This window comes from Myotis nattereri, assembly GCF_964212035.1.
Source record: "Myotis nattereri genome assembly, chromosome: 4".
NCBI classification, from domain to species: domain Eukaryota; kingdom Metazoa; phylum Chordata; class Mammalia; order Chiroptera; family Vespertilionidae; genus Myotis; species Myotis nattereri.
This window is the reverse complement of record NC_138079.1, coordinates 32,359,250-32,374,521: the sequence shown is the minus strand read 5'-3', so window position 1 is coordinate 32,374,521 and position 15,272 is coordinate 32,359,250. Positions and strand designations below refer to the sequence as shown.

The 15,272-nt window shown below is 42.8% G+C and overlaps 1 protein-coding gene across 4 annotated transcripts in view; it reads right to left on the bottom strand.

Annotated features, from left to right (window-relative positions):
* The window catches only part of KIF2A (kinesin family member 2A), a 70,613-nt gene extending 61,563 nt beyond the window's left edge, over window positions 1-9,050 (bottom strand). For 2 of the 4 annotated variants that reach the window (XM_081089715.1, XM_081089717.1), the window contains exon 1: window positions 8,630-9,050. In XM_081089715.1, coding sequence (XP_080945841.1) covers window positions 8,630-8,693 — 64 coding nt within the window. In that variant the 5' untranslated portion in view covers window positions 8,694-9,050. The remainder of the gene's footprint in view (window positions 1-8,629) is intronic. The other 2 variants (XM_081089716.1, XM_081089718.1) reach the window with 1 other exon arrangement.
* Window positions 9,051-15,272: the final 6,222 nt, after the last annotated feature.

The window sequence follows — 15,272 nt, the reverse complement described above, 5'->3', positions numbered from 1 at the left end:
ATAGCCTTGACTAATGCATATAATTTAAATACCTGAAATGGGCCTTCATAAGACTTAAACACTATATAGTAGTTTATATACTCTAGCATAGGACGTTCCTCTTCTGTAAAATGGGGATGATACCATCGATCTTACAGGTTTCTCATTTTCTTGTGTGGAAAATCAAACATGATACTGCATATTATACATTTAGCAAAGCAACTGGCTTATCAGGGCACAAATGTTATAGCCCTTCAGGGATTAAGAGTAACACTTGGATTCACTTTTTAAGAAAGAAACAAAATTCAAGTGGTAGTATGGAAGATACAAGTGGTAGTATGGAAGTTATCTGGATGAGGCTGAGTAAACAGCTTCTGGCCAAGAGTTATAATCAGCCCTGGCCAGTATGGCCTCAGTGGTTAGAGTGTTGGCCTGTGCATCAAAGGGTCGAGGGTTCAATTCCCAGTCAGAGGTGTGCAGGAGGCAACCAATCAATGTGTCTCTTTCACCTTGATGTTCCTCTCTTCTCCTCCCCTCCCTCCTCCCCCTTTTACTCTCTCTTGCAATGGAAAAAATATCCTTGGGTGAGGATCAACAAAAACAAAACAAAAGTTACAATAAAAAAAAGGGTCATTATTTGACCCATGTAGACACAGAAAATTTTACCATAAGTATGTCCCATCAACATCCTGTCTTTCCTCTAAAAAATTTTATATAGGTGAAATCTGGTTAAAATTCATGCCAAAATCAATAAAAACCTTGAGAAAAAGTCTTTGAAAGTAACTAAAAGAGAGCCCAGGGTGGTGTCTGATTCTTTTAGTCCCTCGGCCACCCTATGTGGGGAGGTTGTTTCCAAGTTACACAGAAGCACCAGCAGCTGGCTGAATCTGTTTTCATGCTCTGCTTTCCTTGGTCCCTGTGTTTACAAGCACCCTAACCCAGGATTATCTAGGGAGAAACCTGCTGCCAGTAGCTGGTCTGCCAGAAACTTAGAACTGAATAAACCTTTTCCTTTACCATAGCTATCAAAACAAAGATTAAACATTATAAAGTTAAAACTCAAATGGGTATTAGAGAATAGAAAATAGACCAATAATGACAAATAAGGCCAAATTCAGGGGCTACCAGGACTGGCGGTAATTATATTAACCAGTTAACTGCCATGATATTTTGAATTTAATTAAAAAAGGTCCGCTGCTTGCGTCTACTGACACTTATGGCGTACAAATGGTTAAAAATTCTGAGGCTGAATGTGGGTTCATCTGGAAAGCACACCATGAGAAATAATGAGTTCTGATCACGGGTAGAGGAGGTAAAAGGGACAGCATGTATGGCATATATTTGCTATCCAGAAGACATGTCATAACTTCAGGACTAAAGAGCCTAACCTAAAGAGGAAAGTAATAATGATGTACACAGAGAATGGCAGTATGAATCCATCATTTATTCAGTTGCTTTTGAGGGCAGAAATTGTGTGTGCCTTATTCTTTTTTTGTATCTCCAACACCTGTCAGAATACCTGATTATATAATAGGCTGTTAATAAAACTTCATTTAATTAAATGTGCAGTAAGAAAACAGAAATATGAGATCCCATAATTTTGTAATATGGTACAATCATTTAAGGTCTATTCACCAAAATACCCTTACTCACACCCCAAGTAAATGCCCATTTGACTGCAAACTGGATTGCAGAGGGTAGTGAGAAAAATAAGTAGTATGAAAAATGAAAAAGCCCCAGGAGAAGATTAGCCTTAAAAGCATGACTTTTAAAAGGGACACTTCTGTCCTCATTTTACTCTCAGGAGATAGTAACAAAACTTAAGGTTAATCAACAATGAAATGATACATTTTGTTTTAAATTTTCACTACACAAATCCCAATGACCATGAACTTGAATTTATATAGCTTTCTATATTAAATACATGGCACAGCATGAACTATGTGTAATCAAGCACCTAAATGTTTAATATGGTGAGATTCTAATGTCTATTTTCACTCAGGTACTATAATAAGATCAGTATTACTTTTATCAAAAGAGTTGGTATGTGATGGAAGGGCAACCTAAACTATACTTGCTCCACAACTGGACCAGAAAAGTGAAAATTAGTTTTATCCAGGGCTTAAAAATTATATCTATTAAGATCATAACCATGATCTCAAAACAAACACTTTCAAAGATTACTTTAGGTTATAGGACAGAAGCGTTAAAATCAAAGAGAGAGCTGAATAAAAAAATTAAGCTTTGCAAAAGATTCATGTAATTTTAATGATATACTTGTGACTAGAAAGAATGGGTCCAGATGATCTCTCAAAGAATACTGGATTTTCCACACTCACGCCTTGTTCCCTGGTTGAACAGACACGGGTTTAACTGGCTCTTTGCTATTTTTTTCCAGTTTTAAAATTATGACACATAAAACAAGTTGATACACAGCCAACCTTTCACTAGAGTTCCAAAATTTTTGTCATGAGAATAAAGTGACTGAGTAATGAATACAGATTCCTAGCTTTCTGTGGCAATTCTGTAAGCAACTAATGGCTGATAATTGAAAAGAGCTTTAAAGGCTGAGAACTTTGCTGAATCTCAATTCTTATAGTCAGAATTCAGTTTGTCTCACCAATTTGGCAAATTTTAAGCAATGTTATCTACTGTAGGTTTTCTGAGCCTCTGGTGGTAGTAGGAAAAAAAATTTTTACTACGGGAGCTTTTGTATCTCAAAAAAACAAAACAAAGGGCCCTGACTAGGTGTCTCAGTTGATTGGAGAGTCATTCTGTACAGCTAAAAGGTTGTGGGTTCGGTTCCCAGTCCGGGCACAAACCTAGGTTATGAGTTCCTGGCGTGAACAAGAGGCAACTGATCAATGTTTCTCTCACATTGATGTCTGTCTGTCTGTCTGTTTCTCTCCCTCATCAATAGAACATATGCTCAAGGTGAGGATTAAAAAACAAATAAAAACAATAGTATATAACTTCATATCATCAACAGTAAACATTTGCCTGCACTTAAAGGGAGAGCTAGAAGTGAATGTACTTATTAGTCTTTGGTCCAGGCTATGCCCTTTATTAATCAAGTCATCTTGGCAAATAATTCAACCTTAGATGAACTTGTATAATGATGAATCTACTAGCTTCCTACCCTGCTTATCTCATATTGTTTCGATGAGGATACAATTAGATAACGTGTTTGAAAAACTATGAAGGCCTAACAAATACATATATGGATCCATCATGTAAAAGGAAATTATTAATCCACAAATTCCCCCATTCCACTCACTCCATCATCATCAATAACGTAACTGTCCCTAAACAACTATATTGCTTAATGGTTTATTTATTAACTAAATTCATAAAATCTATTCTCTAAAAGCCCATATAATGATTTGTAAAGATGAATTAGCAGAAGAATAAATGTGGCAAAGTAGGTAGAGAATAGGGCATTTAAAATCTTTTCTAAAGATTGCCTGTCCTATGTGCCACGATCTTCAATGAGTCCTTTGGAATCTTTAATTTCCTGTGGATTTCAGGTGCTTAATCAAAGCACTCTTTTCACCAATGTTTAATTAAGGAATGTTTAAAGAGGAATATTTTCCTCTCACAATTTTGGGTTTTGTGACCTTCTAACCATACCACACCACTTTTTATCAGATTATTCCAATTGGCCTCTATAAAACTGCTCTCTGGTGGCTTTTCCATGAATGAGAAGCAATTTCCTACATCTTGATTGGGCTGTAGAAAGCTATATAGTGGTTCCCAAATAACTGAGAATTCTCTCTTTACTGTAGCAATTCTTGATAGTCTGGTTTCTGTATAAATCTTGGAAAGTCACTTACGGTTACTTGGGACTGAGTTTTCACATTTATAAAAGTACTAGATTAACTCCAAGGATCTTTCTGGTTGAAATAGTCTATTATTCTCTTCAGATCACATATGTTAATACTGTGACTAAGAGAGCCCAAGAACAATCCCATCTTAATTAAAGCTTCTAAAAATTCAAAATATTTCTCATCCCTCCTCTAGTCCCAAAAGGATAGTCACAGCTACTGTGGAACATTTAAAAAATGTTTTAATAGTGCAGTTTAAAATTTCCCAATAAAGACTATCTTGCCACACAATAGTTAAGATTGTAATTTAGGTTTTAGTCACTGGATTCTAAAGAGGAATTGAATCATAAAGATAATAGGAAGTCATATATAAGAAAAGCAATTATGCATGAGTGTCCATTTCCAGAAACCAGTCTCATTTCATACCATGTTATCTCCTGTAGCTGGGAGCAATCTCAGAAGTCCAAGCCTAACCTCTGTCACATCTAACCTTAAAATACCATAAGTCAGATTCGCCTTATCAGATTTCAGCCAACTCTTGGGATTCTGAACTAAAAGGCCTGTATGGGGTGTGGGGGGCTAGAGCAGGGAGGTGGCAACACAGGATGAGCATACGTGGAGGATTTCACTTCCTTGTAAGAGTTCATCTGAATTAAAATAATGTTGGGCCGAAACCGGTTTGGCTCAGTGGATAGAGCGTCGGCCTGTGGACTGGAAGGTCCCAGGTTTGATTCCGGTCAAGGGCATGTACCTGGGTTGCGGGCATATCCCCAGTCGGAGATGTGCAGGAGGCAGCTGATCGATGTTTCTCTCTCATCGATGTTTCTGACTCTCTATCTCTCTCCCTTCCTCTCTGTAAAAAATCAATAAAATATATTTAGAAAATATATATTTAAAATAATGTTGGATGCCCAGCTCGATCTCAGGTATGGGGTGCGCAGGAGGCAGCCCATCAGTGGCTCTCATCATTGATATTTCTCTTTCTTTCCCTCTGCATTCCACTCTGAAATCAATAAAAAAATATATTTAAAAAATATTTGAAAACCAAAAACCCAATAATGAATGATTTACTAAAAAACTACATGCAAAGAACTCTGCTAGGCACATGGGGGATACACAAATGAATTCAGGGAATTTAAGAATCAATTAGTAGCCGAAACCGGTTTGGCTCAGTGGATAGAGCGTCGGCCTGTGGACTGAAAGGTCCCAGGTTCGATTCCGGTCAAGGGCATGTACCTGGGTTGCGGGCATATCCCCAGTAGGAGATGTGCAGGAGGCAGCTGATCGATGTTTCTCTCTCATCGATGTTTCTGGCTCTCTATCTCTCTCCCTTCCTCTCTGTAAAAAGTCAATAAAATATATTAAAAAAAAAAAAGAATCAATTAGTATTTTAATCCTATTACACACTGTTTGAAATGAGTGTGGGTAGCCTGCCATCTTTCTATTGCATTCTCCACTCCATCCCTTCTCTAGTGCAGTTTGAAACAATATTAAGATAAATAAACCAGCCCTGGCTGGTTTGGCTCACTGGATAAAGCGTCGGCCTGGGGACTAAAGGGTCCCAGGTTCGATTCTGGTCAAGGGCATGTACTTTGGTTGCGGGCACATCCCCAGTAGGGGGTGTGCAGGAGGCAGCTGATCGATGCTTCGCTCTCATCGATGTTTCTAACTCTCTATCCCTTTCCCTTCCTCTCTGTAAAAAATCAATTAAATATATTTTTTTAAAAAGATAAATAAACCAAAATATTAATACTTAAGGAAATATGCTGTTTCATGAGTGATATAAAATGATTTAGGAATTCAAAGGCTAACTGGCCATCTGGTTTTAGTAACTAGTGAAGACTTACTGGGATTAGTTTTGAGCAAGGTCTTGAAAGATAGGAATAAATCCATTTTAGTTTACCTGTTTGCCCTTGGAATATGTTTTATTAATAAAGAGCATCACAGATGGGAAAAGCATACTCTAAAACAAGGACAAAGATCACCATTAGCAAGCATCAAGTCACCAGTTAATAGCAGCCCTTCTTCACTAGTGATTCCATTGTCTCATGCAATCACACAATGGCAATAGTGCTCATCCAACTACAAAGTTTATTTTTGTTACAATAACCACTAGTGTTTTTGCCAAATACAGATCTGCTATTTAAAAGAGGAAACAAAACAGTTTCTTTAAAGTGAAAAAGGCAAAGCTTAAGGGGAGTCGCCCAAAAATCAATTTCCACTGTGAAACACTACCATCCAATGCAAATAATCATTCTCTTCCAGTTCTCTACTTAATTTTTACCTCCCATCAAATACCATCATGCATCTGAGGTGCACAAAGATGCACATGACTATAGGTTACGATAATACACTCTGTAATGACTTCCATTATTTCTCATGGGCAAACTGTTTTGAAATCTGACTTCAGGTTACAAGCACTTATGTACAAACACAAAGCTCGTACATGCCTGAGTTTCCAGTGAAGGTAGAAGATGAAGGCTGAAAGAGTATTACAAGCCTCTATCCTAGAACCCTAAGGCAGGGGTGGGCAAACTTTTTGACTCCAGGGCCACAATGGGTTCTTAAACTGGAGAAGAGGGCCGGAACAAAAGCATGGATGGAGTGTTTGTGTGAACTAATATAAATTCAAAGTAAACATCATTACATAAAAGGGTATGGTCTTTTTTTTCAATAGTTTTATTCATTTCAAACGGGAACAGATCCGGCCCATAGTTTGCCCACGGCTGACCCTAAGGGAACCAAAATTGTTTCAAGTTCCATATGTTTAAGTAAAAAGACATTAGTCCAGATCTCTCTCTCCACCCCCCCCCCCCACACACACACCCCTTCCAAATGTCATGATCCTGTTTGCTTTTTTCTAATAGATGTTAAATAAACACCTAACAGTGGTTCTCAACCTTCTGGCCCTTTAAATATAGTTCCTCATGTTGTGCCCCAACCATATTTTCGTTGCTACTTCATAACTGTAATGTTGCTACTGTTATGAATCGTCATGTAAATATCTGATATGCAGGATGGTCTTAGGCGACCCCTGTGAAAGGGTCGTTCGACCGCCAAAGGGGCAGCGACCCACAGGTTGAGAACCGCTGAATAGTGAAAGACTTAGAATGTAAAGAACTTACACATTTTATTTAACTCCAAAATTTTATTTTATTTTAAATATATTTTTATTGATTTCAGAGAGGAAGGGAGAGGGAGAGAGAGAGAAACATCAATGATGAGAGAGAATCACTGGCTGCCTGGGCACCCCTGCAACTGGGGATGGAGCCTGCCACCAGGCCCTGTGCCCCTGACTGACTGGAATCTAGTCTGGGCCCCTTCAGTCGGCAGCCAAGGCTTCATCCACCGAGTCAAACCAGCCAGGGCCACTCCAAAATTTTAAATAATATTCCTTCTCTTACTTCCGCTGGTATACAGTGAGCCCACGTTCACCCAAGAAATGACAGTAACAGCACCGCTTAAGGAAAGTCATGTGAAGATAGTAATATAAAGAAACCCCAACCCAACTAAAGGAAACATCGCTTTCTCACTCCTGTCACTGGTAACTTCTAAAGCTCTAAGTGGTATAATTGATCTTTTCACATACAGGATAATGATGCTCCCAGTCGTTAATACAAATTATCTCAAATATGACCAAGGGAAAAAAATCATTAACTGTATCGGTCTTCCAATACATCACAAATACCTGGTTAAAAAAATCAATCTAGTTTCACATAACTTGGTCAAACTTGGTAGAAACCAAGAGGGTGGGGATGCGACAGCAGCATGACCACGGACAGGGCTAGCGAACAATAAAATAAGCCGCGAATTAAAAGTACGGGTCTGAGACCGACGGCGTCAGGGGCACCGCACACCTCCAATCCTTCCTCCGCGCTCCCTCCTCGGCAACAGAAGCGACTCCCAGGCCTGGCCGGCGTCTCACTCCCCACTCCCCACCCCGCGCCGGTGACAGAAAACCTGTTCCCAAGAGGAGCCCACAGAAGATGCAGGCGCCTCGGCCTTGGTTTCTCTCTAACCGGGCAGGTACCTGCACCCGGCCTTACACTTTCCCCCGGGTTCCCTCTCCCGAGGGGTGAAAGCACCCACCCCCAGTCTCCCACCCCGACCCCCACCCCGTCAGGAGTCCTCGCACGAGAAGCTCATGGAATACTTCTGTCCCCTGCTCCCCACCCTTATTCATGGCCGAGCACGGCACTCTCCGCATCCTTCTTCCAAGGGAGGGACCAGCGAAACAGGAGGCCTGTTCGGGAAACGAACGCCGCGGAGCGCTGACCACCACACGGCAGTTCAAACCCACGGGGCTGGCCTCCTCTCTCGGCCCCGGCCCCACGGGGTCCCCTAAATACTGAGATCACTCGCCTCCGCGCCCTCCCCAACCCCCATGCCTCGGAGACGAGGCCGGAAAATGAGAAGAACCGGGTGAAGCGCGAGGGTGGGTCATCCCGCACCGAGACCGCAGCCCCATCCCCACCCCGGACTGGAGTCCCCGGGGAGGATGGAGATCGCGGGAGAAGCGAGGGGCCCCGGCTCGGGACCCGGCACCGCGCCCCCAAAGACTCGGCCCGCGACACCCGGGCCTTCCGCGCCGGCCTCCCCGGCCCAGCCCCCCGCCCCCAGCCCTCGGCACTGCGGCGGCACTGACGGTGCACCCCGCGCCGACCTCACTAGCACACACGCCACACACAAAAGCGCCGCGGCCGCCGCCTTCCCGCCCCCACAGCCCGGCGGAGCAATCAATGGGGCGGCCGGCGGCCAGCGCCCGCGTCCCTCGGCCGCACACCCGACTGCCGGACCCGGCCGGCCGGGGCGGCGGCGCGGCTCACCATCGCTCCGCTTGATCTCCACGTAAATGCCGATCTGGATCTTGCCGAAGTTGGCCGTTGCCATCACCTCATCTGGAGCAGCGGCCGCGGGTCGGGGGAGGGGGACGGGAGGGCGGAAAAGGCGGGGAGGGGGCGGGGTGGGTGCGGGAGGGGGAGCGGTTGCCCGCGGCCGCGCTGGCCCTGGCGACAGCGTGAACGCGAGCGGGGGCCGCGAGGCGCAGCGGCGGGCGGGCGGGCGGGCGGGCGGGCAGGCGGAGGCCCCGGTCCTGCGGGCCGGCGGGGAGACGCGCACGCCGGGACGTCGGGGTGAAGCCGGGGCAGGGGCGTCGGGAGGCGCGGGTTAGAGTGGGAGGGCCCGCGCCGCCCGCCTTAAGCCGACGCGGGGGGGGGGGGGGGGGGGCGGGGCACCGCGCGCCTGCGCAGAGCGCGCCTCCGCGCCTCTTCCTCCTCGGCGGGCCTTTCCCGGCTGCCTCGGGGCGGCCCCGCCCAGCGCCGCGGCGGGACTGGCGGGCGGGCGGCGGCTGCGGCTGGGCCGGCGGAGGCGGGAGCGGAGCGCGCGCGGCCCGGCCCCCAACGAGCCGGCGTCGAATTTGATTTTAGCGCGCGGTCTGGAAGGGGCGGCAGCCCGCGCGCCGCGGCCTTCCCCGCTCTGCGGCCTCCAGGCCTTGGCGCTCTTGCGGGAGTGGGTCAGGGCCTGTGGTTCCAGGGCTCTCCCAGTGGAGCAGGGGCTAAGGGATACGAATGTCGGGGCGTAGGGGCCGACCAGTTGACCTCACGGGCGCAGTTTCATCCTCGCGTCGCTCTGTTGGCTCTTAGAGGCGACCAGCCCCGTAGCTGAGCCAGGTTTCCCACCCAGTGATGGACGAAGGGAAGAAACACCTTTGAGGGGTCGCCCACCCTCAGTCGGAGGGAGGACCCGCTTCTTCCTGGCCGGGCTTTATACTCCTGGACACTCGCAAAAAAACCCCGTGGTGGCGCAGCCTCTGCTGCTCCACGTGCGATGCCTCCATGGCTGGGCTCCTGCCTCTGCCGTAGGGTTCCTGACTGTTTGCCCCTGGCCCATAAAGCCATAACTGTGACTCAAGGACCCAGGGCAGACACTGAGGTTGACACCGAGGTATGTGCCTTTTCTTCAGAGTCACTTGACCAGTTTGATCACATCAGCACGTGGAGGGCAAGACTCCCCAGCTGGAAGGCCGGGCGGACCAGGACCATGGAAACTGTTGACACCACCGTGCAAAAACCAACACGCGGTGCCTTTTGTTTCCAGGGTTGGGACTTGATAGGCGGAAGCACACTTTTTGGGCCTTACTTTCTCTAGTCATTGTTAATATCTCTGTAATAATAACGAAAAAATAGACACTTTTAAAAATATGAAACGGGAAACTGGATATGTATGTGTGTTTGGATATGTATGTGTGTTAAGTGCACACAACCTGGAGTTCTCAGCCTAATATAAGTGATCAAGTCAAGTAGACTAAAAAAAAATAGTTGAAAGGCTAATGTTGCATCTGTAATTTAAACATACTTTTAACATTTAAACATGAAGGCATACTTGTCAAAAGAACACTTTCTTTATCCTAAAGTAGGAATAACTTCTGTGGAAAAAACAGACAGGCACTGGGAAGACAACTGAGAAAATAACTTATTTCACATTCCAGAAATGACATTACTGTAAATCTCACTTCAGGTCCTCTTTCAAAATAGGATTTGACCAAACCAAGTTTTTATGTTTCAGTTTTTAAAAATCTTAGGAGTTTTATCTGAACTCTTTGAGTTTCCAGTCCAGTAGAATTCATTCTCTTACGTTTCTGTGACTGAGGTATAAAGCATCTATTTGCTTGCAAATTATTTAAAGAGTGCAAAGAAATCAAGCCCTGACCGGGAATCGAACCGTGACTTCCTGGTTCATAGGTCGAAGATCAACCACTGAGCCATGCGGACTGGGCCATCAGTTTATTTTGTTCATTAGATTCCACATAAGAGTGAGATCATGCGATACTTTTCTTTCTCTGCCTGGCTTATTTCACTTAGCACAATACTCTCCAGGTCCCTCCATGCTGTTTCAAAGGGTAAGAGGTCCTTCTTTTTTATTGCTGTATAGTATCCCATAGTGTAAATGTACCACAGTTTTATATAGCATCCAAACTATAACCTGAAGGCACAGGTGCTATTTGAAACAAGCGATTGAGTAAACACATGTCCGTGTTTTCGAACTGGGGAATTTTTTAGAGAAGTGATTTATTTTTCTGAGAGTATAGAAGCAGTTTCCTGTAAATCATATTAGTCCTGAAAGGACTGTAGCAGGAGTGGCCACAAGCCTTGTGGCATTTGTAAGAGTTGCAATTGAAGGACTAGGTAGTACCATGGTTGAAAGGGTGATTATTAAGAAAATGGATGAAGACTATCTGTTGAAAAGAAAGCGCAAACTACCAGCTGGCCTCAGAGAATCCAAGAAGGTTTAGTTTATGGTTTTGAAAATGGCCTGGCTATAACTGTGACAAAATCAGAGTAGTTCAAAGAGGAGTAAATAGATCCCACAGACGTTTTAGGTGGAACATTGACATGGCCAGTTGCTGCAACTATGACATATCTATCAGTAACTGTCCAGGAATTTAAAAACCTTCAGAAAAAGACTGTTGAAGAACAACCAGATGAATGTGTACACATACTGAATATTAGAAATAGTAAGTAATTATCAATTTTATTAGGTCTGATAATGATATTATGATTTTCTTTTTTAAAAAGCTTTTATTTGTTGAAGATATTCACAGGCGCTTACATAACACACACAAAACTACATTGACTTTTATTCAAGTGGTGGGATCATGACTCTTTTTAAAATCTTTAATAGAGGTAGAGTTTTCAGTCTTTACAAGTTGAAGGGTGATACAAAGATGTCACCTATCATGGAAAGGAAATATTTGAAAATCACAAGTATTCCATAAATGAGTGGCAAAGACTGCTAGGTATCATCAGCCTCCCTTAGTGTGGCCATATGATTGCATTCTGGCCAATGGAATGTTAGTAGAATTAACTGTACCCTTTCAAGCCATCAAACCTTCCATGCATTTTCTTATTTTCTTTCCTTATCTCTCAGCAGCAGGACAAGACTCCTAGAAAAGAGTTGAGCCAAAAACTGGATGGAGTCTGGATCCCTAAATAACTGCGCCTCTCTCCATTGAACTTCAATGCACCACAAAATGAGTAAGAAGCACATTTTGTTGTGTTAAACCACTAACATTTTGGAATTATTACAGAAGTTAGTCTACCATGACTATATAAGTCACCACCAAAATTTGAGATTATTAAATGATAACAGAAAGTGGTGGTTTGAATAGGACCAAAAGAATTCTCACAGGTTAGGCTTCCTAGGAAGCAGACTCTGAAGCAGAGATTAGCATGTAGGAAATTCACTGTGAAGTGTCTTTGGGATCGACACCTTTGGGATATAGTAAAGAAGCAGGACTGGGCAGAAGGAGAAGTTGACCTGTGCGGCAGGGACAACAAAGGCCTCTGTGAATTCCATAGGTAGCTTTAGAGCTAGGATGTTCTTTCAGACTTGTCTTTAGTTGAGAAGAGGGGACAATTGTATCTTGCACATGGCCACTTTGTGCATATGGGCACCCCTTGGGGAAGAGGAGTGGACCTTGGATGAGGCAGCTTCCTTTGGCGGTGAGCAATCCCTGAGGGAGAATTGAGTTGTGAGCCCTCAGTAGCCAAAACTCCTGCAACCATGGGAATGAGTGTCTTGGTCATAAAGGTGGATCTGGGCAGTGCAACACACATCCACTTGAGGGATATTCAAGAAGCTGGTTTGTGAGGGGCAATATGCTTCTAATGAATAGGCCGAAGAGCTATATATTATTTATGAAAAAGACTTCCTCCTGGGGCCAAGAGATAAGTAAAGTTTGTATTACATGCCAAGGAATTTAAGAAAATAATTAATATCAAGATACCAGGAGATGGTAGATAGAAGAAGCAAGAGAATCTTCCTTGAGGTTCTAATTGAGAGGGAGACTTGGCTAAAGATAAGCACAAGAAAGAAAATACAGCTTCCAATGTTTCCCTTCACTGGCTTTCTGATGATGCTAATCAGTTTCATTGAAAACCAGTTGGAGGCTGGTAAAATTATCAAAAGGAGGTTCACTGAGGTTTTAAAAACTTGATTCTAATAAATTTTTAAAGATGGCAATCTTTCCCTTAATGAATCTTTATTATTTGCTGCAAGGGGATAGAAAAGCTGCCTAAAGATAAACTCCATTTGGAACTTAAGTCTAATGTTTTTTTTGGAAAATATATTTTATTGATTTTTTACAGAGAGGAAGGGAGAGGGATAGAGAGAAACACCGATGAGAGAGAAACATCAATCAGCTGCCTTCTGCACATCCCCTACTGGGGATGTGCCCGCAACCAAGGTACATGCCCTTGACCAGAATCAAACCTGGGACTCTTCAGTCTACAGGCCGATGCTCTAGCCACTGAGCCAAACTGGTCAGGGATTAAGTCTAATGTTTTAAAATTACATTGTGAACTCTGCTTGCTTCACAGAGCCTGAGTGAGTGAGGGTAGATTGATTGAAGGCAACATTGCCTCAGGAGTAACAAAAGAACTTGTGATGGAGTATGTACCTTTCCCCTTGAAGTTAACAACATACCACCAAAAACAAGAGGAGTAATACAATTATCATCTGTACTCCCACCATCTCTTATTAATAACTAATACTTAGTTAATAAATAAAAATAAATATTTTATTTATAGTCCAATGATCTTTATTACTTACAAGTATTTTATTTTTATCTTTACTGTCAAGATTTTAGATGCTCTTATAATATTGCTTATTAGAGAAATGAGAAAACTAATTCTTTTAGAGAACAAGAGCATTTAGAATTTTGAGAGCCCAGATGCAGTCCCAAAAGCTTAATTATTAATCTTTTAAAGTAGTTCTGGGATTAAAAGTCATACTTATAATAAAACTCTTTCAATTTATCTATTTTTTTAATTTTTAAAGCTTAAAACTTACAAGTATTTAAAAAAACTTTTAAAATAAAAAATCATTGGTTGGAATCATGCTCAAGCATAATCTCATGACTACCTTTCTAATCACATGGTGACATTTAGATAACCTTTACTAACTCGTAAGATAAATGGTGAAAAAGTGGGAACTTGCCCAGGAGAGGAAAGCCCCCTGAGATTTCAGAGCTACAGAAATAAGTCCTCAGGCCAACTCCATGGGTGCTGAGTTGATCTAGTTCATGTTTTATTGGAATGCTGACTTCAGAGGAAACTTCTTGAAACCTCACAAATACTGACCTCTTTCAGAAGCTGGTAATATGAAACAAAACGAAGTTTCCAACAACTCAGTTGCAATGAATTGTACTTGAGAACAGACAGTTCCTGTTAGAAGTAACCATACCCTGTCCTGTAACCCAGCAAGCTGCCCTGAATCACCACACTTGAGAATTTCAGGTTTGCTTTTTCTAAGTTTCCTATTCTGGGGAACATCACTCTTTTCAATGACCATCTCTTTGAAACAGAAATCACAGGGTTTACCTGGAAAATAAGGCATCATGATATTTATTTATTTATTTATTTATTTATTTATTTATTTATAATATATATTTTTATTGATTTCAGAGAGGAAGGGAGAGGGAGAGAGAGATTGAAACATCAATGATGAGAGAGAATCATTGATTAAGGCATCATGATATTTAGAGGTGTGTGTGTGTAAAAATGCTAATGAATATAAACTATAAAAGGACTGACTGGTTTAGGGTACTTCCTAAAAATATCTGACCAATTTTTTTCTTATTAAATATAGACTATATAATACACAGTGAATCTGCTACCAAAGAATTATTTACAAACTATTTTTGGAATTGAGGGTCCTGAACAGTGAATATCTGCAAAATTCTCCTTGAAAATTATATATTTATTCACCAACTCAACAAACATTTCTGACCTGCTATGTGCCAGGCATTATTGTAGGTGTGTAGGATGCATCAGTGTCCAAAACGAAGATCCCCTTTTCCATGCTATTAGGACCTTATATTCTACTAGGGGAGAAATAATATAAAAACAAAATAAGTAGAGCAGGATGAGGAGGATCAGGAGTGTTGGTAGGACAGATAGTCTACAAAATTAAGTAAGATAGTCAGGGCAAGGCTCATTGGGGTAGTGAGGTTTCTTTTCATTTTTATTAATTTCAGAGAGGAAGGGAGAGGAAAAGAGAAATAGAAACATCAATGATGAGAGAGAATAATTGATCTGCTGCCTCCTGCATGCCCCCCACTGGGGATTGAGCCTGCAACTCAGGCATGTGCCCTGAGAATCGAACCATGACCTCCTGGTTCATAGGTTGATGCTCAACCACTGAACCATGCCAGCTGGGCAGAGGTAGTGAGTTTTGAACAAAGACCAGAAGGACAAGATGGAGTTTAGCTCAATGAATATGTGGATAAAGAACATTGCAGCCTGAGAAGCAGCCACACAAAGGCCCGTCTGGTTGGTTTGAGGAAGAATGAGCAGAGGAATAGCCAAGCTGTGATAGCCATGGCCAATCCCTCAGAATTGTCTTGAGCTAGGCTAAAACAGTCATCAGATGTAGGCTACCAGGAATGGCTATGACCTTGATCAAGGTGGC